The sequence below is a fragment of the Alligator mississippiensis genome, chromosome 1 (genome assembly GCF_030867095.1).
Source record: "Alligator mississippiensis isolate rAllMis1 chromosome 1, rAllMis1, whole genome shotgun sequence".
NCBI lineage: Eukaryota > Metazoa > Chordata > Crocodylia > Alligatoridae > Alligator > Alligator mississippiensis.
Genome location: NC_081824.1, coordinates 440,857,009 through 440,883,502, shown reverse-complemented (window position 1 = coordinate 440,883,502; position 26,494 = coordinate 440,857,009). Strand labels below are relative to the sequence as shown.

General features: G+C 43.1%; 1 protein-coding gene across 1 annotated transcript in view; it reads left to right on the top strand.

The window, feature by feature from the left end:
• The window catches only part of DYNC2H1 (dynein cytoplasmic 2 heavy chain 1), a 430,672-nt gene that overhangs the window by 240,966 nt on the left and 163,212 nt on the right, over window positions 1–26,494 (top strand). Inside the window, exons 80-82 of the mRNA XM_006271584.4 lie at window positions 2,461–2,536; window positions 4,028–4,239; window positions 9,392–9,496. Of these exons, the coding sequence (XP_006271646.1) occupies window positions 2,461–2,536; window positions 4,028–4,239; window positions 9,392–9,496 (393 nt within the window). The remainder of the gene's footprint in view (window positions 1–2,460; window positions 2,537–4,027; window positions 4,240–9,391; window positions 9,497–26,494) is intronic.

Here is a 26,494-nt window from a genome sequence, read left to right as displayed (position 1 = left end):
CACGCACTCCTGTACTCCCACCCAAGTCCTGGTCACAAGTGGCAGCAGCCTGTGGGGCCAGCTCAGCCGGGCCCCATAGCACTTCTACCTGAGTCCCCAGCCACACCTGGTGGGAGGGCATGGGGGCAGTGCCACCCAGCCCCATAGCTGCAGTTCCCACCCAAGTCCGAAGCTGAACACAGCAGCAGCACGCAAGGTCAGCCCCACCCAGCTCAGTAGCGCTTCTGTCCGAGTCCCCAGACTCAAGTGGTGGCAGTGTGCAGAGCCAGCCTAACCCACCCTCATAGTGCGCAGCTGCTGCAGTGTGTGGGGCTTGCCCAGCTCAGCCTCACAGTGTACAGTTCCCCATGCTCCCAGCCCACTTTCCTCAGTGGGTGACCCAGCCCCCAGCTTGGTGGTGCCCTTACCTGAATTCCCAGCCTCGTAGGCAGGAAGGCTGGAAACAGCCATGGGGTCACCAAGCAAAAGCCTCTCCCAGGCAGAGCCTTCTTGTCTCTAGTGCTTCCTGGCTTGGAGTGGGTTGGGTCAGGCCAGGCTGCAGGGGTGGTGGAAGGGGGCTGGTTGCTTAGCAGAGCTGCACCTCCTGCATGGAGGTTCCAGCTTCCAGAGGGGCAGCAAGTGCCAGGGCTTATAGAGGACTTAAGAAGAGGCGCCAGGGGCCAGGTGAAATTGTCTGGCGGGATGTATTTTGACTGCCCCTGGCTGAGTGGATCTGATACTGATGCAATATTTAAGCTCCTGTGACAAGAAATGATAGAGTCCTGTGTTAAGAAACAAAATGGCCCCATAACCTTTTATGGCTCACCTGGAAAAAGAATTTCTCGAGAACTGCACCATCAAACCCATGCTATACTTAAGATACATAAATGACATCTTCATCATTTGGACCGAAAACTTGCAATGTCTGATTCATTTCGATCACAAATTCAATAATCATCACCCCTCCATCAGAATACGCCAGCTCCAACGTCTCCCTTTTAGAGACTATGATCAATATGCAGAATGGTAAAATACAAATTAACATATACAAGAAACCCACGACCTCCTTACATATCTGCACAGAACCAGCAATCACCCTAAACACACTTAGAAAGCTGTAATATACAGTCAAGCCCTCCAATACCACTGAATTGGCACTGAGGAAAATACCCACAATCGTCACCTTGCAAAACTCTAAAGAGCTTTTGCCCAACAAGGACACTCCTCCAGAGAGACAGATCATACTTTGATAAAGCCCCCTGGATATCACACGAAGAACTGCTGCAGTACAAAAAGAAACCCCCCACGAATTGAACACCATTTGTTATGATATGCCATCCTTCCCTGGAACCTATATGGAAAATCCTCAAACAGTTGCAACCCATACTAGAAGAAGACCTAATTCTTAAAGAGCTTTTTCCAGAACCACCCACCCTAGCTTTTAAACAAGCACCACATCTTACTCACCTCATCCCCAAAAACACACTTCCTATGGCTCAAAGCACACCAAATGGATCCAGACCATGCCAAAACAAGAAATGTAAAACCTGCCAACACAGAACCATCAGAACCTGCCAACACAGAACCATCACCATTCCTGGACCTTACACCTGCACCTGCAGAAATAGAATACATCTCATCCAGTGCACTGAATGCCCTGTTGGAAAATATGTAGGATAAACCAAACAGTAATTGCATAGCAGAATGAATGCATACTGAAAATCTATCACACACAAATATCCACGTATGTGTGGTGGACATCAATAAAAATCTTACTTATAAATCTGTCTTTTTGGTATGTTTTCTTCCTGGCTCCAAACAGTCTTAGAGTTTGGGGCCATTTTAGCAGAAGTAAAAGCATGATGGGATTTGATTTACTACTTAATATAAGCATGTAGTGTTTGCTTTTTCCGTATTTTTTCCTTAGTATAGAGGTTTCTTAAAAGGCAGAGGAGAATGATCAACATATGGTGTGGGCAGTGGTTTGAAAACTAGACCTGCTTATCAAAATCCCAAAGGGAACTAAAATTCAAAAGGCCATCAAGAGTAAGGGAGTGAGTCAGTGAACTGTCTAGTAATAGTTGTCAACAAGAGGTGCAATAAGCACTGTTAAGGAGGGCAGAGTTGCATGTTTACATACATAATTTTCCAGTAACTTTTCAGATTATCATAGAATTAAAAATATATTTCTATAGTGGGAAATGATGTCAGTTCTACCCAGACAAGCATACACGTGATGGAATCTATTTCATAGAACTAAGTAAATGTCTTGATAGAGATGTTTCTGTCATACTTCCTTTCTGCATTCCTGTTTGTGTATATCTGGACACCGGTTTATAAATGAAATAGTTCTTTTTTTCTTGGTGTTAAACCTTATACATATTGCACAAGCAGTTGTTTTTGTATGCTTTTTCATTTCATTTAGTATTTATTGATGCCTGACTAATTAACTTTGTGTTTGTTTTGTTTATTTTATGTCAGGGTTGGACCAAGTTTTATGAATTTTCTTTATCTGATCTCCGTGCAGGGTATGACATTATTGACAGGCTCTTTGATGGTAAGTCACTCCTGCAAGTTAACCAACTCCTTTCTTTATCCCAGCTAATCATTTTCTGGGTTTCCTTAATTTTAGATCTCAATAAAGTTAGCAGAGCGTAGATTGTCTCTAAAAACACACTTATTTTGATGAAATCTGACTGGAGGATGATAGTTCTGGCCATGGACACGCATTCAGTTCCAGCAATTTCCAGAAAATTTGTAGCACTGGAAAATGTGGCGAGGTGGGAGAGCTTGCAGGCATTCTAACACTGTGGCTAGAAAGCAAAAAAATCACCTTAAGGCAAGCTATTTAGCCAGAGGCTGATAAGGAACTGCTTCTTTGCTCCCCCACCTGCATGCAGCCCCAGCTGTTGCCCTGGGACCCTGATTAACCCCAGAGTAGGAACCAGGGCTGTCAAACACAGCCTGAGGCCACTTGATAGCTACAAGCCATCCTGGATACCTAGGGTGGTTGGAACTGAGAAAATGCCCCCACTTTGACCTCCCCATCCTATCCCCCTTCCAATCATTTTTCAGGGCTTGACACCCTATTCCAGCTCCAAGGAAATGTGCCCGGCCATCTCCAGTCTGTGCACAGACCAGGGTCACCTTGGAGCCGTGCACAGGGCAGGAGGCAAATATGCTGCCACTTGAGCCTTCCTCGAGCTTCTGGGTATAGCAGTTGTAGTGAAGATGGCTTTTCCCAGAAGAGATCATTGCAGTGTTTGGAACGCTGATAATGAACAGAAACAGCTCGAGTGTAATACTGAATAAAGTAATCCATTCATCCACAATACAAATCACAACATTTTAGCTATTTTAGTAGTTTTTGAGAAGTATGATGGGGAGTAAGAGAAAACATATACTTTATTCAACATTGTAAGCTATACATAAATAAAATGTAACTGTTTGAATTAGCAAGGGCATCAGTAGAAACAACATTAATTTTATATACCATGTTATGTGATCTTTATGATCACAAAAGATCTTAGCCTCTTATATTTCATCTGAAGATGACATCTCCATTAACAGTGTCTCCTTCTGGTAAGTTGTTGGCTCAATCATCCCAGTTATTTTGTGAGTTCTGATAGGACTCCAGCCTAAAGCTTTATAGTTGTGAAGTACTAAGCAGGATGTTAAAAGGATGCAAATTTATAATGGCTCCCAATCAAATAGTGCTTTTTGCTCTCCAGATGAATGTGGTTAATGAACACATCTACATAGAAAGTTCCTCACAACTTCTTTAATATGTCTGACTTTCCATTGCATTTAAATAAAGTTAGCTTAGGCTCTTATCATTGGGGAAAAATAACTTTTGTAAATACTTAAAATTAAGCTATTGCAATGTTTAATGTTATTTGGGTACAAGTTAAGAAACAAAATATGTAAGGATCAGTTATTGGATGTGTTTGTATTTCTTTATGCCATGGAAGGTTAACTATAATAACAGGGAAATGTTTATATCACAATGCAGAAGGTTAAGGTAAAACTAACATTTTGTATCTTTTAGGTGCCAAACATTTTCAGTGGGAGTTTGTTCATGGTTTGTTTGAAAATGCCATTTATGGAGGCCGTATAGATAATTACTTTGATATGAGAGTCCTTCGGTCCTATTTGGAACAGCTTTTCAATTCCACCATCATTGGTGGTTCACATCTCAGGGGCAAGAAGATGACCAGATTCCCATGTTCCATCTCTCTACCCAATTCTTGCAGCATTTTGGTAAGTACGCATGCCATGTCATCAAACACTGAATTTGAATTTTTCTTCTTGTAGTGCTGTCTTAACAACTGAATGTGCTAATTAATGACAGGCTCTTGCAAGGTTCTGAAGTCTACCTGAAATCAGTGGGAACTGAAGGTGTTTGGGTCTAGGCTTGTGAAGTACCAGAGGGACCATATCCAAATCAGCCTAATAGATGCCTCCTTTTTAGGCTTCAACAAACTTACAAAATTGGTGTCCCAGTGAAGGGACCCAAATAGAGAGAAACAGAGATCTAGGATCCCTGTGTAGTGAATGAGGAGAATTAGACAAGTGCAAATAATAATTCAGAATGTCTGGGGGCTCAGCAGAGAGGCACCTAGAGCTAGCTAATAGAAAACACTAAGCACAGGTTTATGCCTGAAATCCTGTTCCTCCTCTGATTTTAAGCACCCAACTAAGCACTGCACAGTAGCGATTAGAGCAGTCACTAGAAAGGGGAATATCTGAGTTCAAGGCCCTTCTCAGCTTGAGGGGATAGTAATATCCTCTTCCCCAGAGAAATCCCTGAGTTCTCCTCCCCTCTGTTTGAAGAAGAAGGGCCACTGTAGAGCCAAGAGTTCAAGAGCTCCATCTTCTTTGGAACCACCCTTCAGGTAGTTGAAGGCTGCTGTCAAATCCCCCCTCAGTCTTTTCTTCTGTAGTCTAAATAAGCCCAGTTCCCTTAGCCTCGCCTCATAAATCTTTTGCCCCAGCCCCCTGACCATTGTCATTGCCCACTGCAGGACTCGTTCCAATTTGCCTGCATCCTTTCTGTGTTGGGGGTCCCAAACCGGACATAGTACTCTAGATGTAGCCTCACCAGTGCTGAATAATCACTTCCCTTGATCTGCTGGCAATGCTCCTACTAATGCAGGCCAGTCTGCTATTAGCCTTTGCAGCAAAGGCACACTGTTGACTCATATTCAGCTTATTGTCCACAGTAACAATTAGGTCCTTTTCTGCAGAGTTGCTGCTTAGCTGGTGAGTCCCCAGCTTGTACCAGTGCATAAGATTGTTCTGTCCTAAGTGCAGAACTTTGCACTTGTCCTTCTTGGACCTTACAAGATTTCTTTTTTCATAGATTTCATAGACATTAGGGCTGGAAGGGACCTCGGAAGATCATCGAGTCCAGCCCCCTGCCTAAAGGGCAGGAAGTCAGCTGGGGTCATAGGATCCCAGCAAGATAAGCATCCAGTTTGCTCTTGAAGGTGTTCAATGTAGGCGCTTGAAGCACCTCCGGTGGCAGGCTGTTCCAGACCTTGGGGGCTCGGACAATAAAGAAATTCTTCCTTATGTCCAGCCTGAAATGGTCTTGCAGTAGTTTATGACCATTCGACCTAGTTGTCATCCCTTGGGGCGCTCTGGTGAACAAACATTCCCCCAGATACTGGTGGTCACCCCTGATAAACTTATAGGTGGCCATCAGATCACCCCTGAGCCTGCACTTTTCCAAGCTAAAGAGCCCCAGGGCTCTCAGCCTGTTATCGTAGGGTCTGCTTCCCTGACCCCTGATCATGCGCGTGGCTCTTCTCTGGAATCTCTCAAGCTTCTCCACATCCTTTTTTAATTGTGGAGCCCAAAACTGGACGCAGTACTCCAGCTGCGGCCTCACCAAGGCCGAGTACAAGGGGAGAATGACGTCCTGGGATTTGCTTGAGAAGCATCTATGGATGCAAGCCAGCATTTTGGTCACTTTACTAGCCACAGCATTGCATTGCAGGCTCATGTTCATCTTGTGGTCAATGATGACCCCCAAGTCTCTTTCTCCCATAGTGCTAGCCAGCATAGCACTGCCAAGCCTATAAGGATGCTGCGGGTTTTTCTTCACAGGGTGGAGAACCTTGCATTTATCGGCGTTGAACACCATCAGATTCTCGTCCGCCCACTTGCTGAGCCTGTCCAGGTCAGGCTGGATCAGGCTGGATCAGCCTGGATCTTCTTTTGATCCAGTCCTTCAATTTGTTGACGTTTCCCTCAATCCTCCAGTGTATCTACTGTTCCCCCCAGCTTAGTGTCACCTGCAGACCTTGGTGAGGGTGCACACCATCCCATCTTCCAGGTTCTTGTTGAAGATACTAAACAAAACTGGCCCCAGGGCCAACCCCTGGGGCACTCCACTTGATACTATCTGCCAGCTAGACGTTGAACCATTGATTACTAGACTCTGAGCCTGACGATCCAGCCAGTTTTCTATCCACCTTATAGCCCACTCTTCCAACCTATACTTCCTTAGCTTGTTTGCAAGAATGTTTTGGAAGACTATATCAAAAGCCTTGGTAAAGATAAGATATATCATGTCCAATACTCTTCCTGCATCCACAGAGCTGGTCATGTCGTCATAGAAAGCAATCAGGTTGTTCAGGCATAACTTGCCCTTGGTGAATCCATGCTGATGGTTCCTAATCACCTTCTTCTCCAGGTGCTTAGAAATGAATTCCTTGAGGACCTGCTTCATGATTTTTCTGGGGACTGAGGTGAAGCTTACTGGTCTGTAGTTCCCTGAATCCTCCTTCTTCCCTTTCTTAAAGCTGGGTACTCTTTGCCCTTTTCCAATCATCTGGGACCTCTCCCAGTTGCCATGAGTTTTCAAAGATAATGGCCAGTGACTCTGCAGTCACATTTGCCAATTCCCTCAGCACCCTTGGGTGCATCGTGTTAAGCCCCATGGACTTGTACATATCCAACTTCTCTAAATGGTCCTTAATCTGTTCTTTTGCCACTGAGGGCTGCTTACTACTACCCAAACTGTTTTGCTAGGTGCAGTAATCTGGGAGCGGACCTTGCCTGTGAAGATTGAAGTGAAAAAGGCATTGAGTTCAGCCTTTTCTCTTCTAACAAAGCTAGGCATGTTCTGATCAGTTCTGGCTTTGACTCCCTCAGGGAGTTGGGGAGAATTTAGGGGCCCTTTCCAGCTCAACTTTGGATCTCAGCAGAGCTTAAGCAGGAGTTATCTGCCTGTCTCTTCAGAATGGGTGCCTTTGTACATGGATGAAACCTTAAATTTAGGCATCTAGGGGACATGGTCCTCTAAAGTGGAGGCACTGAATGAGTTCATTAGCTTCCATAGTTAGGTAGTTGCTGGGCAAGGGATTCCCGGGAATTTAAAATCTACCTAAACCTTGTTTTAGGCATCTGAATCTCTGGATTTCAGTGTTAATGATTTTTATAATTTGAGAAAATTCTGACTTAAATTACTGGCACATGGGAACTTTGAAATATTTTGTCTAGAAACAAATTTGGTGGATCTGATTATCTTCTAATAGAGACCATTCAAATTAGGCTGAATTTGGGAAAAATGGTTTCCATAGATGTGTGTATTTATTGTCTGCTCTTAAAAATATTTAGGAATGTGTGCAGTGAATCAGGACTTAGGACCAGATATTCAGTTTAGTGTAAATCATTGCACTCAGTTTAAATGGGGCTATGCCAGTTTAAGTCATCTGCTGCCAATGTACCATTATGCACCTGAAATATATAAAAATGTCTGTGTGTATATACATATACACAAGCACACCCCAGATGTAGATCAAAATCCCATTTGTAACACTGTGTAGTCTCTCTCATACGCACACATGCCACATGCCACACATTTCCATGACACCTTGTTACTGTGGAAGTGATCGTACAGTGTTACAACAGGATTTCGATTTCATGTATGGAAGAGCAGAACAGAAATTACCCTCTGATTTGTGTGTCATTTCATCAAATAGATTAGATCTGTCTTCTTTTCAACACTCCCAATTCATGTCTTTGTACTTCTCACTGCCTCAATGATGTAATGCTAAGCACGCTTCATACATTTGGTAGAATGCATACGTGTGTAAAATTTTTCTGTAAATAGTCTGATGACAAGGTCCTCACATTCTGAGGCCATGTTTCTAGAAATAATACAAACACATAGTGTATATTTCAATACATACCTTTCACTGGAAGGCTTTAATATTAGGCCTGTCAGTGAACCATGGCTCTAAGAAACTAATCCTGCAAAAGGTCACACACATGCTTATCTTTACATGAGTAATTCCACTGAGTGACTGGAGGATCAGATTTTAAGTGCATGCAGTCTCTTGACTATCAGATGAAGTCAGGCCTCTACACATTTAGAATGTATGCTTTTAGGGCAGCAATAAAGGGCAATCCTACATTATGATGTTCCTTCTGTCCCAATCCACTATGACTTCTTATTAGAGGTGCATCGATACATCAGTCTGATATCAGCTGGGCAGACCTGCCCCTGCCCCCTCCCTCTCTCACTGTGGGGGGGTGTTGATCTGCCCCCCCATGCCCTTTCTCTTCCCCTTCCCCCACAACAGACTTACCAGTTGCACTCAGCTGTATCAGAAATCAGAGCAATATTGGCCGATATGCCTCCTTAAATACCAGCTATTGGTATCGGCCCCCAAAATCTCTGTCAGTGCACCCCTACTTCTTATGTCTTGGATCAGAAGAATGCTTCTAATACCTCTAATCCTAGCTACGCACACAGCTCTCTGCCCCCCACACCACCATGTGGTTGTATCTTTTAATGATATATTTTGATTACAAATATTTAAATGTAATTCGAAGCTAGTAGTGTTCAGTGGATTGCACCTATGCAGAAGAAAGTGACTCATGCTTTCTAATTCCAAATAGTGAAAACGTTTTATGTCATGTTACTATCAACATTACTATCCTATATGACTATTAATGTTAACCTAACTTCTACACTTTTCAGTTGAAGCGTAGTAATTACTCTACAATAAGAGGCTGTATAGTGGAATAATTATACTTATTGTTTAGGTCAAAGTGAAAGTTTTTCCTGAACTTAGGGAATCTATCAGGCTAAACCTGCTGTTTGTCTACTGTATATTGAAATAATTAGAGATTTCTTTTTTACTTCACCACACTGTTTCCTTATAAACTTGACAATAAAATGTCACATCTTCACATCCTTGAGTCATTGTTCCATAATTAATGCCAGTTTTAGATGTCCACAAAATGCTGCTATTAAAGTGGTTTTAAATACTACCAGATCAGAATTCAGATTTGAAAAATGGAATGCTAGAATTCCTTTCAGCATAGACTGTTACTTTCACAAGCTGTGATTGTACAAAGAAATTCTACAATTGCCTGTATCCTCCTTTTTATGTAGGATTACCGTGATACTATTGAAAGCCTTCCAGAAGATGATAAACCTGATTTTTTTGGCCTGCCTGCCAATATTGCACGCTCATCTCAACGCATGATCAGTTCCCAGGTAAGGTGTTTTGTTTGATTTGTTTTTTTTAAATGCTACAGTGCTTGGTGGCTAAGAAATCTTAGTACTTACCAACAGAGACCACATATCTATTCATAAATATGGTTTAAAAAATAAAATTAGGCAAGATTGGCACATATTCAGTTCCTCTTTCCTGTCAAATATTGAATGTTTCTGTGTAGTGTCTGTTAGAATTTCTGAATGGAAAAAGAAATTACAAAAGCATCTCTGTAATTAGCTGTTTTTTATCAATGATATAAATTTTACTCTGAGTTATTGCAAGTACTCTTCCAACATCTTATGTTTCCAAGTTTGTTGTGCTGTGGGAATTTTTTTGATTTATTAAAAATTGAAACATTTCCTTATATTTCCATTATTGTAAACATGCCGTTTGCTGAGAGCAAGTAACATCTGGTGATGGGCTTCTAATGTTTCAGGTTTTCTGTAGCCTATATTTCCCACAATTATATGAGGTGTACAGTCTGTTCCCTACTTTTCAGCTATTCTAGGCTCCCTCTATACATTACATGTGTTGTGCAATTAGCTGGTTAATTGCACAACTGTGTTGAGAATAGCTACATGTGCAGAGTACCTATCATGCCATAAAAAGCTCCAACCAGCTATAAAGTAAGACCTTAAAAATGTGTTCTAACTTTATAGCTGGTTGCTATCAAGCTTTAGTTTGCACACGTAGTAGAGTCTCACTCATGGCTGGGAGCCCCCTCAGCTGATGAGGTTCCCAACTGCATTGGTGCACCATGTCTAGCTGGGGCTGGGAGTCCTGCAACTAAGGGGACTTAGCCCTAGCAGCTGCAGATGCTGGGTCCTAGCACTATGTCTCCTGGTACCAGGACCCAGCTGGGTTTCATGCACCCCTCAGGCTGGGCGATCATATCAGCCATGATGTGGCATGGCAGAAGGCACGATTGTGTGGATCACACATAAGATTCCATTGTGCCTTTACCTGCATGGGGAGAGGGGCCGTGACAATTCTGGGAGGTATAGCTTATTACCTATCTTTTGGCTATTTTAGAAGCAGCAGTTCAGCATGCCCAGTTCTGACCACACCATAGTTTGCCACTAACACTTCTGCCTATTGGTAATTTGCTTTGCTTTCTGCCGTTTCCTTTACCAACTTTACTTTTATTAAAGTTGTGGGCAATAGCAAGTAATTTATAATATTTCTGCTTTCTGGCCAGTCTCAGTCTCTTTTGAATCTTCCACTAATTTCAGCCACCCAGATCTGCTGGAGCAGCATTTGCTGTCCAAGATTCCTGTACCCCTGCTTAGACAATAACAGAGCTATTCCTTAAACACTGGGGAAAATCCTAAGTAGTGTTCTCCATGTGAGTAAGTGTAGTGGGGTTCTCTCCAAGGGTGGCCATAAAGCCCCTGGAGTCCGCTCAGCCCTTATCCATTTTGCTCTCGTTGGACAGTCACCCCTTCATTCTCCTGCCGTGCCTTACTGTATCTCTCTTCAGATAAGGGAGGTGTCCCAGGGATTCCCAAACCTGATATCCTTCTCATGACCACCAGGTGCCCATGGTCATTGCCTTAAGGCCTAATTGCATGGCTCCATCTGCCCCTAGACCATCCCCAGGCCTTGCAGTGTTATCACTCAGTGGTGCTTATTCAACATTCTCAATCCCCTTGTTGGGCTCCTGGACCCTCTGGTCCTACTCTCAGGCCCTTCTCTGGGCCCCTGGACCCTCTGGTCCCACTCTCGACCTCCCCCCCCCCACTCCCACTGGACTCCTCGACCCCCTAGTCCTGCTTTCAGCCCTTCCCTCTCCCCCCCGCCTCCGGGCTCCTGGATCCTCTGGTTCCATTCTTGGCCCCCCCCCCCCCCCCCAACTGGACCTGTCGTCCCTCTGGACTGGCTTTCCCATTTGGCCCTTTTCTCGGGCCCCTACCTTGCCACCCAGGCCTCTCTTTACCAAGGCCTGCCTCCCCAGGCTTATGGCTTCACCTGCCCATTCTCAGGCCTATTTCTCCCAAGGCCTGTGTGGCTCCCGGTCTTTGTCCTGCTTACTCTGGCTCAGCTGTCCCCCTGCCTGTCCACTGCCTCCTGCAAGCAGCCCGGGCTCTGTGGCCGGTGGTAGCTGCATGCACGCCTTGGGATGCATGGCAGGGAAGGGCCCCAGGCAGTGCAGCCCTGGCCCTTCCTCCACTGTCCTAGAGATGCACATGCATCCACCGCCAGCAACATGGATCGGGTCCCTCGTGGTTCTCCCACCATCTGCCTCTGGCATAATTCGAGATTGTGGTGTTTTTCACACTCCGTCCAAAAATGTTGCCAACCCCTGTCCTATACTGAGATGAGGGAGAGTTTTCTCTGTAAGCATGACAAGACTGAAAAGCAGCATTTTTTTGGTTTTTGTTCTTTTGTTTTTCTTCTCTTTCCAGATTTGACACTAAGAAAATGGTTTTTACTATACAGATCTAAATAGATGGTATAATAGATAAGAAGCTCATGGGCAAATGCCTGCCAGGAAAATACAGGCCTGAGACAGCTATTCTGTTGTTTGTTCTTTTGAAGATGTAGTGAGGGATGAATGCAAATACTATGACAAGAGAAAGCATATAAACAGGCAAGCATGTAGCTACTCTAAGATGCAAGAGCGAAAGAATATCATGACAGATACCAAAAAGCATATGCCAGTAATATCAACGGAAATTTCTGTTTTATACACAAGGGTCTTTTTCTCAAAATACAATTGACAGATGAGTGGGGGCTGTTGCAAGGGGGCATTTAGAGATTTTTCTAAGCTATTCTCAGAATGTCTGTGATCACAACTTGTTTTGAAAATTTGCAAGATCTGTGAGATTTTCAGCCAAGGCTATAGCATCCAGTTCAGCAGTCAGGTGCCACAGGTAGCTGGCCCTCTAGACTGTGCACAGTGACTTCATAGAATCATAGAAAATGAGGGTTGAAAGGGACCTCAGAAGGTCATCTAGTCCAACCCTCTCCTCAAAGCAGAACCACCCCCAAATAGATCGTTCGAGCCAGGGCTGTCAAGCCAGGCCTTTAAAACCTCCAAAGATGGAGAGTCCACCACATCTCTGGGTAACTTGTTCCAGTGCTTCACCACTCTCCTAGTGACAGAGTTTTTCCTATTATCCAACCTAAACCTCCCTTGATACTACTTAAGACCATTGCACCTTGTTCTGTCATCTGTCACCACTGAGAACAGTGTAGCTCCATCCTCTTTAGAACCACCCTTCAGGTAGTTAAAGGCTTCTATCAAATCCACCCTCAGTCTTCTCCAAATTAAATAAACCTAGTTCCCTTAGCCTCTCCTCATAAGTCATGTGCCCCTTCCTGCTCACCATTTTTGTTGCTCTCCTCTGTACTCTCTTCAATTAGGTGGGGGGGCGGGGCGTGGCAAAACTGGACACAGTTCTCCAGATATGGGCTCACCAGTGCTGAATAGAATGGTATAATTACTTCCCTTGATCTGCTGGCAACACTCCTACTAATGCAGCCTAGTATACCATTACCCTTCTTGGCAACAAGGGTACACTTCTGACTCATATCCAGCTTATTGTGACCCCCAGGTCCACTGTAACCCCCAGGTCCTTTATTGCAGAGCTGCTGCTTAGCCAGTCAGTCCCCAGGCTGTAGCGGTGCATAGGATTTTTCTGTCCTAAGTGCAGGATTTTGCACTTGACCTTGTTGAACCTCAGGAGATTTCTTTTGGCCCAATCCTCCAATTTGTCTAGGTCACTCTGAACTCACTCACATTTCTAGTAAATCATGTAAGCACCCAAATTTACAAGATGTGTATTTGTAGAAAAATTGGTAGGTGACCATTGTGGCAGGTGCAGAAAACCCCCACCCATTTTATCAGATTTATCATCTGCTTGTGACAGTTGACAATAAGGTATTGTTAATGAACCTGTAATTCCCAGCAGGGCTAGCAGGTTTTCCAGGATAACTCCTTTTTTCCAGAGAATCTAGAGTATGGTATGGAATATTATAGCATGTGAATGATAATTAGCACCATGTTGTGGTTTGTTGGACCAGTTTGCTGCAGTGATTGTGTGTTTGTATTTCTAGCTGAGTTGAGCTTTAATGATGGGTCCAAGTACCTGGATGGAAAGGAGGAAATGCTGGTATGCAGGGAGAAATTAATTAATGAATTAACCCTCCTTATGTTCATTCAGATTTGTTGTTTGTAATTTCTGCTAACCTTCATCTCAAAGACCAAGTTTGTTTCAACTTGCAAGTGGAATCTGTTCAGTAGTGTCAACAAAATCATTAGGAGCAATCTTTATCCCTTAGTTTGTATTTTCATTGCTTTTTGTAACAGTTTCAACAAATCTGGATGACAGGTTACACATTGAAATGACAAAACACTCTAAACCTTCAACAACACATGCCCACAGAGTATATGTATGATTTAATCGATGATTAGCATTAGTCTTTGCTCAGGCTTTAATCCCACTTAGCAGAAGAGATTTTGCCAGATAAAGAATCACAATTTTTATCTAGCTCATGCTTAGAAATTATAGGTCTTCTCACCCAGAGGATAAACCCACCTGTTTGGTCAAATATTTTGGGACGACACTTACCACTGGCAATGAGTAAGATAAAATAAGAGCCAAAAGGTTTTATATAAAACCTGAGAAATAATAAGAACAAAGACAAAATGTTGAGGCAAACAGATATGAAATAAAACAGAAAATGTATGTATGATCCTACCCCTGCATTTTTACTGTCAAAATGCAACTTCCCTTGTCAGTTTCCTAGCAGCAACTTACCAACCCGCAGTGCACGGGTAGGCCAGCAGCGGGCTAAGTCACCTCAATGTTCTGGGTATCTTTAGACAACATTCGTAATGGGACATCTTAAGTATTCTGTTTTGTGTGGCTGTTTGCATTCTTCCATTGAATTCTCAGGAAGTATGTGAATAGTAAGCATATAACCTACTTTCACTGGTTGGTATCCAATCAGTTGGTCAGCTGTGATCCTTGGTTGAATTATAACTATGAGATATCAGACATAAAGATTGCTATTCCCGTATCCTTGGTTATCAGGTACACAAGTGAGTCATAATCTTTCATTTGTTCACCTCATTGTGAAATATACAAGTCTCTGATTCAACTGTTTCTAGATGTTAGCATGGAAAATGTAAATTCATGGGAGGTCTGTGGTCCATTTGCCTGAGCTCGTTTTCGTTCTTAATATGTCATTCCAGATGCGAATTCTCAAGGATTGCTCTTCTCGGCTATCTAGGCTTTGATTCGTTCGTAACTGTGACTCTCATTGTTCAGAGAGTACTACTTAACTTAATGGTCACACTATAAAAACACATTCACAGCAAATAACATAGTCCATACAAACCATAGTTACCAAGAGAGACTACACACTATGTAGCAAACCTAAACATAGCTTACCATTAGCTTTAATAAGCAGAAACTGCCTATTTTATTATTAAATGTAATTCAGGAAACCTATGCATGATATTCCACACATGCCCCCAAATATTCTTCATTTTGAGATGACTTTGTGACAGAGACTAAGGAAACTCATTGCAGTTTATCCAAAAAAAGCTTAAGAGGTGACATGATCACTGTTTATACTGAAAGATGGGAAGAAGTTTTCTGGTAGTGGAGGACATAACACATTCTGATAGCTGGATGATGAAGCTAAAAAATTCAGAATAGAGGTAAGGCACATTTTAAACAATGAGAGCAAGTAACCATGACATTTTTGTCTCAGGATGTGAATTCTCTGTACCTTGAAGTCTTTAAATCATGTTTGGATATTTATGAAGGATATGCTTTAGCTCTACTAGAAGTTATAGATTTAATGTGAAGTGATAGCTGCAAGGATAATAGAGGGGTTGGAAAGCAAGCTGCATGAAGAAAGGTTGAAGGAATTATGTGTATTTAGTTTAGTGAAAAGGAAAATAAAGGGGCATGATAACAGTTTTCAAATATTTTAAAGGCTGCCATAAGGAAAATAGAGAAATATTGCTATCACTGCCATGGAGGGTAGGATACAGAGCAGTGGGTATAAACTACAGCAAAGTACATTTAGATCAAATCTTAGGAAAAAACTTCTTTATTTTCCGAAGTGAGGGGCAGTGAAACAAACTGCCAAAAGTTATTGCAGACTCTCATTTCAGAAGATTTCTAAGAAGAGACTGTCTTTAGGATGGCTCAGGAATCACATGCCTTTGTGCAAGGACTGGGATAGATTATTCTTGAGATCTATTCTAGACTTAGGATTTATGCAGGAATTACTTTATGGTCAATGGCCTTTATTTTGTAGGGCGTTAACCTAGTCCTCCCTGGTCTTAAAATCTAGAGACATGGGGATGTGTTTAATCATAGAACGGTAAGTTTGGAAGGGAATTCAGGAGGTTATGTAGTCTAATCTCCTGCTCAAGGCAGGATTGTTTTTGACTGAAACATTGCAGCCAAGTGTCTGTCTAACCTGGTTGTAAAAACATCCAAAGATGGAGATTATTCCACAGCCTCTCTTGGTAGTCTGTTCCAATACTTAACTTTCTCATAGTGAGAAAACTCTTCCTAATATCCAGCCTAAATTTCCCCCTGCTGCATTTAAGACCATTGCTCAGGTATTTGAAAACTATTATGAAAACTCCCCTCAGTCATATTTTCTCTAGACTGAATAATCCTAGTTCTTTCTGCCTTCCCAGAAGGCTTTTTCCCAAGCTTTGTATCATTTTTGTTGCTCTATGTTAGACTTTTTCCTCATCTTTCCTGAAAAGTGGGGCCCCAAACTGAACACAGTACTTTAGGTAAGGACCAGTGCATGTCAACAGAATTACTTCCCTTACAACCCAGTATGCTACTAGCTATTCTTGCAATAAGAGCACACTGTTGGCTCGGCTCATATTCAGTTTACAGTTTATTTTAACTCCTAGATCCTTTCCTGTAGTATTTCAGCCTAGCCAGTCCTTCTCCTGGTTGTATTTTGTGCATGTAATTTTTTTTGTCCTATAAGAAAGACACTGCACTTATCCTTGTTAAATTACACGCAATTGATTTTGGACAATTTCTCCAGTTTATCAAAGACCAAACTTGTGCATATTTTTAAAAGGTTATTTTATTATTGTTGGCATGCTGTATGGAATGAAACTGTGTAAAAGGACTTCAGTAGGTAGATGAAAAGTGCTTAGTCTGGTGCAGCGTTGCTCAACATTTTTGGCTGATGGGCCTCATGGGAAGGGCCCAATCCATCTGTGGGCTGGATTCAGTAAGGCTCCATCAGGCTGGTATGGGGGGGGGGGGGGGGAGATGGGAAACGGACATGGCCTGGCTCCGATCCAGCTCTGTGGTGGAAGGGGGTTTGGGTCAGCCCCACCTGGCCCCATGGAGGGGGGGGGGAGGGACCGTGACCTAGCCCTGAGCCAGCCCCACAGGTGGAAGGGGCAGGGTCTGGCCCCAGCCTGGCCAAGTGGAGGGAAGGGGACATGGTCCAGCCCTGTGGGGGTTGGGGAAGGGAGGAAGAGGGGGCATGGCCCAGCTCCACAGGAGGAAGGGGTTGTGACGTAGCCCCACAGGAATGGGAGAGGGAACATGGCCAAGTCCCGCTGGAAGAAGGACGTGAAGTCTGACCCTGACCTGGTAGCCTAGAGGGAAGGGGTGTCATGGCCCAGCTCCGGCCTACCCCACAGAGCTCAGTATTTTGGCAGTGGGGAGGGGTGGCAGTACTACCACTGCTCCATGTGAGAGGAAGAGAGTGGGGTGGGAGAAAAGCCCTGAGAAACTAGAACAGGGAATACGTACCCCATCAGGAGCAGAGAGAAGCCTGGCCAGAATGTGGGGCACATTGCTCATTTTTACAGTGTGTGCTTCCTGCAGATTGGTGGAGGGAACATGCCAAGCAGTACTTCCAGCCCTGGGGAGGAGCAACTGGGGAAGGACTGGGACAGGCAGATGAAGAAGATACTGGAGGCTTTCCCTGCAGAAAGCGTCCCACACCCAGCAGTAGACAAGGGAGGCAGGCATACTGGCCAGAGTGGTTGGAGGACCACTATTGAGTACAAGTAAGCACCGAGGCAAGGCACTGCTCCAGGACAGCCTAGAAAAGCTTAAAGGGATGGAACCTGCACTGAAGGGTCTGTGAATTGCAAGGGTCATTGCCCCTCAGTTTCCTGAGTTGTTCTTTCTTCTTCTGTGGATGTTTATTTATGTTGGGAACTGTGTGGTCCTTTCATTTGGTGCCAGAGAAAGTGGCTGGAAGAAAAGCTTCTCCCCAGTGAGGATACCAGCAGTCTTGACCCTGGGTAGAAAGGTCAGGGCAAGAATCAAATGATCCTCTTGGCCATTAATTGAGTGCAGCCTCAAGGCTCATCTTAGTCGACTATGATCCAGGTGCCAGGGAGTTCCTTTTCATTTCTTTCTTTTCCTTTTTTTTTTGTTTTGGATTTGTGGATGTAGCCTTAAGGGACTCCTGTTAGGGGTGGGGCATGGGACGACTTTAGTTGCTCTGAGAGCCTGTAAGGCATTGACTCTCAGCTTGATTGTTAGACTATGTTTTTGTGATGATATCCTAAAGGGGATCAACAGAGATGAGGTGAACAAGAGGGCCTGGAATGAGTTGTCACAGGGTCCTGTCTCATGGACTGGATGAAGACTCATCTGGATTTTAGAAACGTATGACCCAATGAGTTATTAAGTTACGAGGGCCTTAGGATACCTGAATAACTGTAGGTGCACTCCTAGGTGCTCTTTCAGTAATCCATCATTCAGTGGCTGGTCACTTAAAGGCTACAGGATCCTGAGCCCATTGGGCATCTACTGGGATGCTGTAAGGCTAGGGTGTAAGGGGAGGCAGAGGCCCACAAAGAAAGCTCTTCAGAAGGACCTAGCAGAACTGTCACTAAGCCCATAGATTTAATAGATTTCATAGATTTTCAAGGCCAGAAGGGACCTCAGCAGATCGTCAAGTCCAACTCCTCTGCCCTGGGCAGAAAAGAGTGCTGGGGTCAAGTGACTCCAGCCAGGTGCTTGTCCAGTCTCTTCTTAAAGATCTCCAAGATAGGGGAGAGCACCACTTAATTTAGAAACCCATTCCAGATTTTGGTAATCCTTACCATAAAGAATTTCTTCCTAATGTCTAGTCTTAATCTTCTGTCTGACAGTTTGTAGCCATTGTTTCCAGTTACTACAAGGGGTACCTTGGTAAACAGAGTATCTCCTATTCCTTGCTACCCCTCCACTGACAAATTTGTAGATGGCCACTAAATCCCTTGTCAGCCTTCTCTTACAGAGGCTGAAGAGATCCAAGTCCCTCAACCTCTCCTCGTAGGACCTATCCTGCAGCCCACTAATCATACGAGTGGCCCCTCCTCTGGACCCTTTCAAGATTATCCACATCCCTTTTGAAGCGCAGCGCCCAAAACTGAACACAATACTCCAGCTGCAGCCTTATCAGTGCTGCATAGAAGGGAAGTATCACCTGCCTAGACCTTTTTGTGATGTGTCTATTAATACATGATAGAGTGCGTTTAGCTCTACTGATCATTTCGTCACATTGTCAACTCATGTTCATCTTTGAATCAACTATAACTCTGAGATCCCTTTCTGCCACTGCTGCTTAGGAAGTCATCTCTCAATCTGTATGTGTGTTGGTGATTCCTTCTCCCTAGGTACTTATCCTTGTTAAACTGCATCCTATTTTGTTCTGCCCACTTTTCCAGCTTGTCCAAATCCACCTGAATCCATTCCTAGCTCTCCAGTGTCATAATTTGGTGTCATCCATGAATTTGGACAGTGTGCAAATCACCGATGAAGGTGTTGAACAGTACTTGCCAAGAACTGAGCCCTGGGGGACACCACTGCCCACATCCTTCCAGGTCAATATCGACCCATCCACCACCACTCTCTGGCAGTGTCCCATTAGCCAATTTGCCACCCATCTGACCATGTAATCAATTAAGTCACAGCTGCTCAGTTGTTTTATGAGAATGGGATGTGACACCACATCAAAGACTTTTTTTAAATCCAAGTATGTGGCATCCACCTCGACTTCTGCATCTAAGCAGTTTGTGACCTGGTCGTAAAAAGAAACAAGGTTTGTCAGGCAGGCTCTACCTGCTATGAATCCATGATAGTTGCCCTTCAGCATTACTTTTCCTGCTGGACTTACACAAATGTGCTCCTTAATAATTTTTTCAAAGGTTTTCCCAAGGATAGAGGTGAGACTAACCAGTCTATAGTTACCTAGATCCTCCTTCCCCTTTTTGAAAATAGAGACTACATTGGCCCTTTTCCAGTTCCCTGGAACCTGCCCACAGTACCATGAGCACTCCAACAGTTTTGTCAGTGGTTCGGCTGTGACACCGGCCAATTCCTTCAGCGCCCTTGGATGAAGATCATCTGAGCCTGCTGACTTGAACACACTGAGCCCTTCCAAGTGCCCCTTCACTAGGCAGACACTAACTGTTGGTGGGCCGGTGTCCCCCTGTACCTGTCTGTAGTCCAGTTTGGCGATGTCTTTATCTGTGTTCAGGAATACTAATGCAAAAAACTCATTGAAGAGCTCAGCTTTGTCCCTCCTTTCTGTCACTAACTGCCCTACCCTGTCCTATAGGGGCCCTGTGTTACCCTGAGCCCTCTTTTTGCTCCCTTTGTACCTGAAAAAAGGACTTTTTGTTGTCCTTAATTTTTGTTGCCATCCTGAGTTCCCCTGCTGTTTTGGCCTTTCTTACTAACTCCCTCCAAGCGCGAGCCAAATAAGTATATTCCCACTTGGTGGCTACTCCCTGCTTCCACAGCCTGTATTCCTCTTTTTTCTTCCCTAGGCTTTCCTGGATTTCCCTGTTCAGCCAAGAGGGTTTTCTGGCCCCCTTGCCACCCTTTATGTGCAGTAGTATCCAACATCCAATTCCCATTAACAAAAACATACATCAAGACATGACAGGCGAGAGAGTAACATTGGGATTTGCAGTGATGATGCTAGCCAGTTCACCAATGGCTCACTGAAGTAAGATGATCCGGGGACAGCAGGACAGACCCTACAATGAGAGGCTATGGGACCTGAACCTGTTCAGCCTTCACAAGAGAAGGCTGAGGGGGGGACCTGGTGACCATCTATATACTCACTAAGGGGAGACCAGAAGGGTTTGAGGGAGACCTTGTTTCCCCTAGCACCCCCCCCCCCCCGGGATAACAAGGAATAATGGCCACAAGTTGTTGGAGAGTAGGTTTAGATTAGACATCCGTAAGAACTACTTCACAGTTAGGGCATCTAGGATCTGGAACCAACTTCCTAGGGAAGTGGTGCTGGCTCCTACCCTGGGGGTCTTTAAAAAGCGGCTTGATGCCTACCTGGCTGGGGTCATTTGAACCCAGTTTTCTTCCTGCCCAGGCAGGGGGTCGGACTTGAAGATCTACAAGGTCCCTTCCGACCCTACTTATACAATTCTATGAAGATGTTGGGTAGGCACTGTCCACGGCTCTATTGCAGCCATCCTCAACACTCCCCACTGCCAAATTTCCCAACCTGGGGGGAGCCCCACAGGCTGGATTCCAGGGTGCAGGAGCTACATTTGGCTCGTGGACTGGATGTTGTGCACCCCTGTTCTGGAGATGGGGAAACTCCTGCTAATACTCCCAAAATTGCACTTGGTTTAGCTCTTTGTGTTATTTTATCCTGATCTGTAAAATTAATATGAGGATGTCAATGTTGTATCTTTTTTGGATGGAGTTTTTTGGATGTCAACGTTGTATCTTTTAAAACATGTATATTTGAAATAAATTATACTTTTTGAAATGTCATTAATATTCCCAGAATGATTGACTTCTGCTAGAAATCTATCCCTTACTAGAGGAAAGTGAGTACAATATTTTTTATAAGCAGACTTTAGAAAAGTTATTTTTAGTTTTATATGTGATAATTATAATATAAATTCAGGATCATTTATTTTCCATCACTTTATTAAAAAGATTATTTCTTTTTACTATCTGAACTTTTAAAAATAACTGTAAAATAGTTGTTACATCATTGTCTGAGCTACAGAATGTAAGAGATTTTTAACACTAGCATAACTTGCTGAAATAGCACTCTCTTTTTTTCTGAACTGTTTGTTACTTTAGGAGAAAATTGTTAAACCATTTATAGTTTATGCTGGGTCACACGAGAGATTTTGTGTTCACCTCTTGCTCAAGGTGTTTTCAAAGGCTCTTTTTACACACTAGGTATCTGAAAAAAGATTACAAAACCTACCCATTTTTAATATCCTATTTTGGTTGTAGAAACATCAAATATATTTCTTCTAAAAAGCAGAATCAAGAAGACAGGCTGCTGTTTAGATTCAAACGCAACTTCTAGTGAAGGAGATAGTCATCAGAAAGGATGGACAGATAACAGGGAGAAGAGGGTAACTTCAAAGACTTCAAAGCAAACTGATATAATATTTGAAAAAAACTGGTTGGCTATTCTAATGACTAGGTTTCTTTCATTCTAGTTAATATGTGATAGATTTTATCTTTTAAATAGTTCTTTTTTTAAAAAAAATCTAATGCATCTGTATTAATACTTTGATAGATAGACGTAGAAAATATCAGAAGTTTATCATAATTATAACAAAAAGATCTGGAAGTTACATACCTATCTAAACAAAGCACATAGCTTCTGTGAGACATCACTTATTACCAGTTTTAGGATTTCCATCTTTAATTCCAGGACTTTTTCAGGAATATTGGCACAAAAGTGTGCTTTCAACAGTTGCTGGAGTAAAACTAAGCACATGTGTAAAGGCTGCCATTTTTGAGCATGTCTGCCTTTCTTCCAAAGAAAAGCAGGAACAGTGTAGACTACAATTAGCTGTTTCAGTCTGAATTCAAGCAGAAGGCAAGATAGCTTTGCACCTTATAGACTAATTAAATTTAATCTACACATACATACAGCATAAGCTTTCATAAGCAGCAGCTCACTTCATCATATGCTGTGAAAAGACATGCACAGTGCAGTGCAAAGAATGGAGGCAGGAAGGCAGAGGAAGAGAGGGGAGAGGGTAGTGATGGGAGAATCCATAGTAACAAAGGGGTCACAAAAGGTAATCCTGGTAATTGGATAAGAATCTGTAGTCCCTGCTTAGATAATACTTAGGGACCTATCAAATTCATGGTGAAATGTGGGCTGTATAGCAGCTCCTTTAATCTTGCAGGTTCCCCCATGCGCACCTCCCTGCCAATTGGTGGAGGGGACCCACTGCTCGCTCCTGATAGGCAAGGAGGTGAAAACTGTGCCATTTTCTCCTCCCAGCTGGCCACAGCAACAAACAACAGGGCCACTGGGGCCTCTCAGCCAATCAGGGGTAGGGGGTGTACAGGAGAACCTGCAAGATTGAAGGAGCTGCCATGCAGCCCAGTTCCTCCATGAATTCACTAGGTACCTAATCATACTTAACAACAATGCAGTCTGTAGGGTGTTTTCTTGTTCTGCAATTTCCCATTCAAGTCGGTTTTTAAAGGTTTGTTGCCTGAGAATAGCTACATTGAGGTCATCAATGGAGTGTTCATGGAGTGTAAAGTATTGTGCCACAGGCCTATGCATCTTTCCACAGTTGATTTACATATTGCTCTGAGAGGAGCTGCCTTATTTGACTTGCCTAGAGACTGGTGCAACTGAAAATATTTCCCTGAATTTTTTTTTTTAATTTTTTTTTTTGTGGACAGTCTCTTCCTACCAATAAATGGTAATTTATATTTTGTAGTGCATGGTTAATAATGTGCATGTGACAGCAGCTACGTCCATGATACCCCTTGTCAACACCAGTCCCCACTCTAGCTCCTTGGGGTACCTTCCCTTTCTTCCTTGCCATGCTTCAATGTTATGTATAAGGCTTTGGGAGACTGCCCCCAGAGCCCCAGAGTGATCCCGGTCTAGTTTCATCTTGCCTACACTATAGGCACTACACTATAGCCCTCCTGGCTCTCTACGCACCTCAGGGCACCAGTTGCCTTATGGGCTATTTGTGACATCTATAGTCTTGCCCATGCCTTGCAGATGTTAGTTTAAATTGTCCACTGGGCCCTCTGGCCCATCAATCAAACACTTCAGTTGGCCTTCCAAGCCCTTGGCCCTGGCACGGTCCTTGTTTCCCTGGGTCCCTGGCCTTAGTACTCCTGGCCTTAGTACTCTTTCCATGCCCCTTCCACCAGGCTTTAGCCCTGGTGGCTTAAGCCTGCTATGGCTTCCATGTCACTGCCATGGACTTGGTCCTCCTCAGTTTAGTTCCCCCAGCCTTTCAGCATGCCTGACCCTAGGCTGGGCTGCTTTGGCTCACCCTCAGGCCTCTGGGTCCCCAACCCTGGGCTGGGCTGCCTGTCATTGTCCTTAGTGCACTCAGCTTCATCTTAACTCCTCACATCATCCTCAGCCCTCTTGGTAGCAGGCAGTCTAGTTTGGGGTCAGCGACCGAGTGCCCCACCAGGGACTCCTCCATACCTCCCTTGTAGCCACACTGGCTGTAGAACAAGAATCATCCCCACACTGGGTCATTACTTTACCACAAGCTATAAGTCTCCTTTAGCCTTTTCATCAGTAAGTCACTGTACAGACTTTGGCAAGACATTTTTCTTAAATGAGATATATTTTGTGATCTCTTAATTAAATCAGGATGTATTTATTAAATCAGTTTGAAAAAAAATCAATCAATTGTAGATTTGTGTGTGTGTGTGTGTGTGTGTGTGTGTGTGTGTGTGTGTATGCATATGCATATGTGTTTGTGTGTGTTTACAAATGTCCCTCCACCATTTTGGAGCTGTTCTAAAGAGGTAATTAGGGCACTATGAAATGTTAATAATAATACTGAAGTGATTCTTTAAAATGGATTCTAATTTTATTTTATAAAATTGTCTCTCATTTGAAAGAGTCAGAATGCTTAGATTAATAGAAATGATGGTTTCGTTCATATGGGCTTTCTATGCATATTACATTTTAGAATATTTTATACCTCAGTATGGTTTAAATGTTTCCAAAAGTGTATGTTCACTTCTCATGTACAGAGAACTGTTAGAAGTTCTTATGTTGCAGCCTGAGATTTTGTAATGTAGAGGAGAAAGATTTGCTGCAGTACAATGCAGCATACTGCAGAGTTATGGGCTCTTCACTGCAACTTCCCACTGCATCTCTCATGTTTATGTATAATCACTAGAAAAAAAAGGCTAGGATAAACACAAAATATTCCTAACTCTTTTTTACACAATCAACTTTAAACCCAATCAAATCACAAATCAGCTTTTGGCTATATTATTATAAAGTATAAGTAATAGAAGATATTTTAATTGTCACAAAATTATATTTCATGATGCTGTGCATTACATACATGAGAACAGTGATATCACATATAAACACCAAAGATATTTACTTTCCTTTTGAGGAAATGCTAGGTTTAAAATAACCCTGAAATCTTTTTTCCTATATTATGTTTTTGCTAAATTTTGCAGAGGGTTGAGAGAGGGAGTTGACTGTGGATATCTTATTCTGTTCTGTCTGCAACTGGCACAATTTACACTGCTGACATGATGTCCCTAGGCAGAATATGCCTGTGGATTTCTTTTCTTCCCATGCCATGCCTCTTCTATATGCTAGTATGTTCCTAATCCCTTGCATGTAGGATGGTACAGCCAAAGTGGAGAGCGTAGCAGGTAACATTGTAGTCAGAGGAGTCAACAAAAGTACCAGTGCCTGCTTTATGCCAGCTGGACAGTCCCTTTGCACTGTGGAAACCTTAGTGAGAGTCTGTGGCATTTAATTTGCATTTGTACTCAGTGAGCCTGCAAATGTGCTCCTTTTGATTAATTACATGGGTGTTGGGTTGGTTCCCTCCTGCCTCTTTATTGATGTAATATTTCAGTTTTAGGACAGCAGCAAAAAGTTGCATATTTTGAAAAGCACCTTTCTTTGGTAATACCAGATGTGTTGAAAATGTGGGGAACATTAATGTTTTCCATGTGTCAATACCTGAGATGTTTATCTAACTTCTCAATGATGTTGTGCAAATTATTGAGCCTGATGCAGATCCCATTAAAGTTGATTGTACAATTCCCATTGATATCAATGGGGACAGGATAGGGAGGGACTATTCTGTACCTATGATAAGTAACTAAAGAAAGAAAGAGTAGAGCCACAAAGGGACTTCTAGCCTCATTATATACAAGTTTTAGGCATTTGCTTCCTGGAGTGCAATTCACAGCCATCGGTTAGTGATCTGAATTTTATATACAACATGTAAGGAAAGATTGTGTGCCTTAAAGTGGGATTAATACCAGACAGTCTTCTTAGTGGAAAACCAATTAAAATAGCCAATAGGAAGGGCTGAAGAGAGGCACTTTAGGAGTTTATATACTTTACTGTACACTGTAAAAAGACACTTATGTCCAATGAATTCACAGGCCAAAATCCTCTTCTGGATTTATGTACCTGTAAGTCCCAGTTTTTAAAAACAAGTCAGTCCATATCTCACCATTCAGGAGAGTGACCTAGCTATGTTGCTATATAGTGGACTTGGCTGGGTCACTTGCTAAATTTCCTATTGAAGCTGTTCATTGTGCAGAAAAAAACTCAAGATCAAATATCCCGCTGTGCACAAGAGAATTCAAAATTAATTGGCACTAATAGAAGAATAGAAGGACCAAGAACAAGTATGACTGTATCCCAGTAAGTAGGGGGAAATAGGGGATGCCTAGATTCTCAACCTGGCTCCAGAGACTCTTATGCACTTTAGTCAATGTCTGTTTAATGCTAAATGTATAAAGAGTTCCATATGGAATGCAGCACTCCTCTGGTGAGTCACTTTAGGCTCTGAGCTAAAATTCCACTTTAATATCTAGGGTAATTACTTCCAAGTCATGCTGCTAGGCTAGACCATTTAGCTATAGCAAGGATATCAAAAGGGCAACAGTAGCGCTTTTGAGCCTGGAACTCGGACAGAGAAGGTGAAATGCTAGGTATAATCAATCTAGAAGAGTAAAAATAGTGTTTTTGGGGGGGATGCGGGGGGGGGGGGC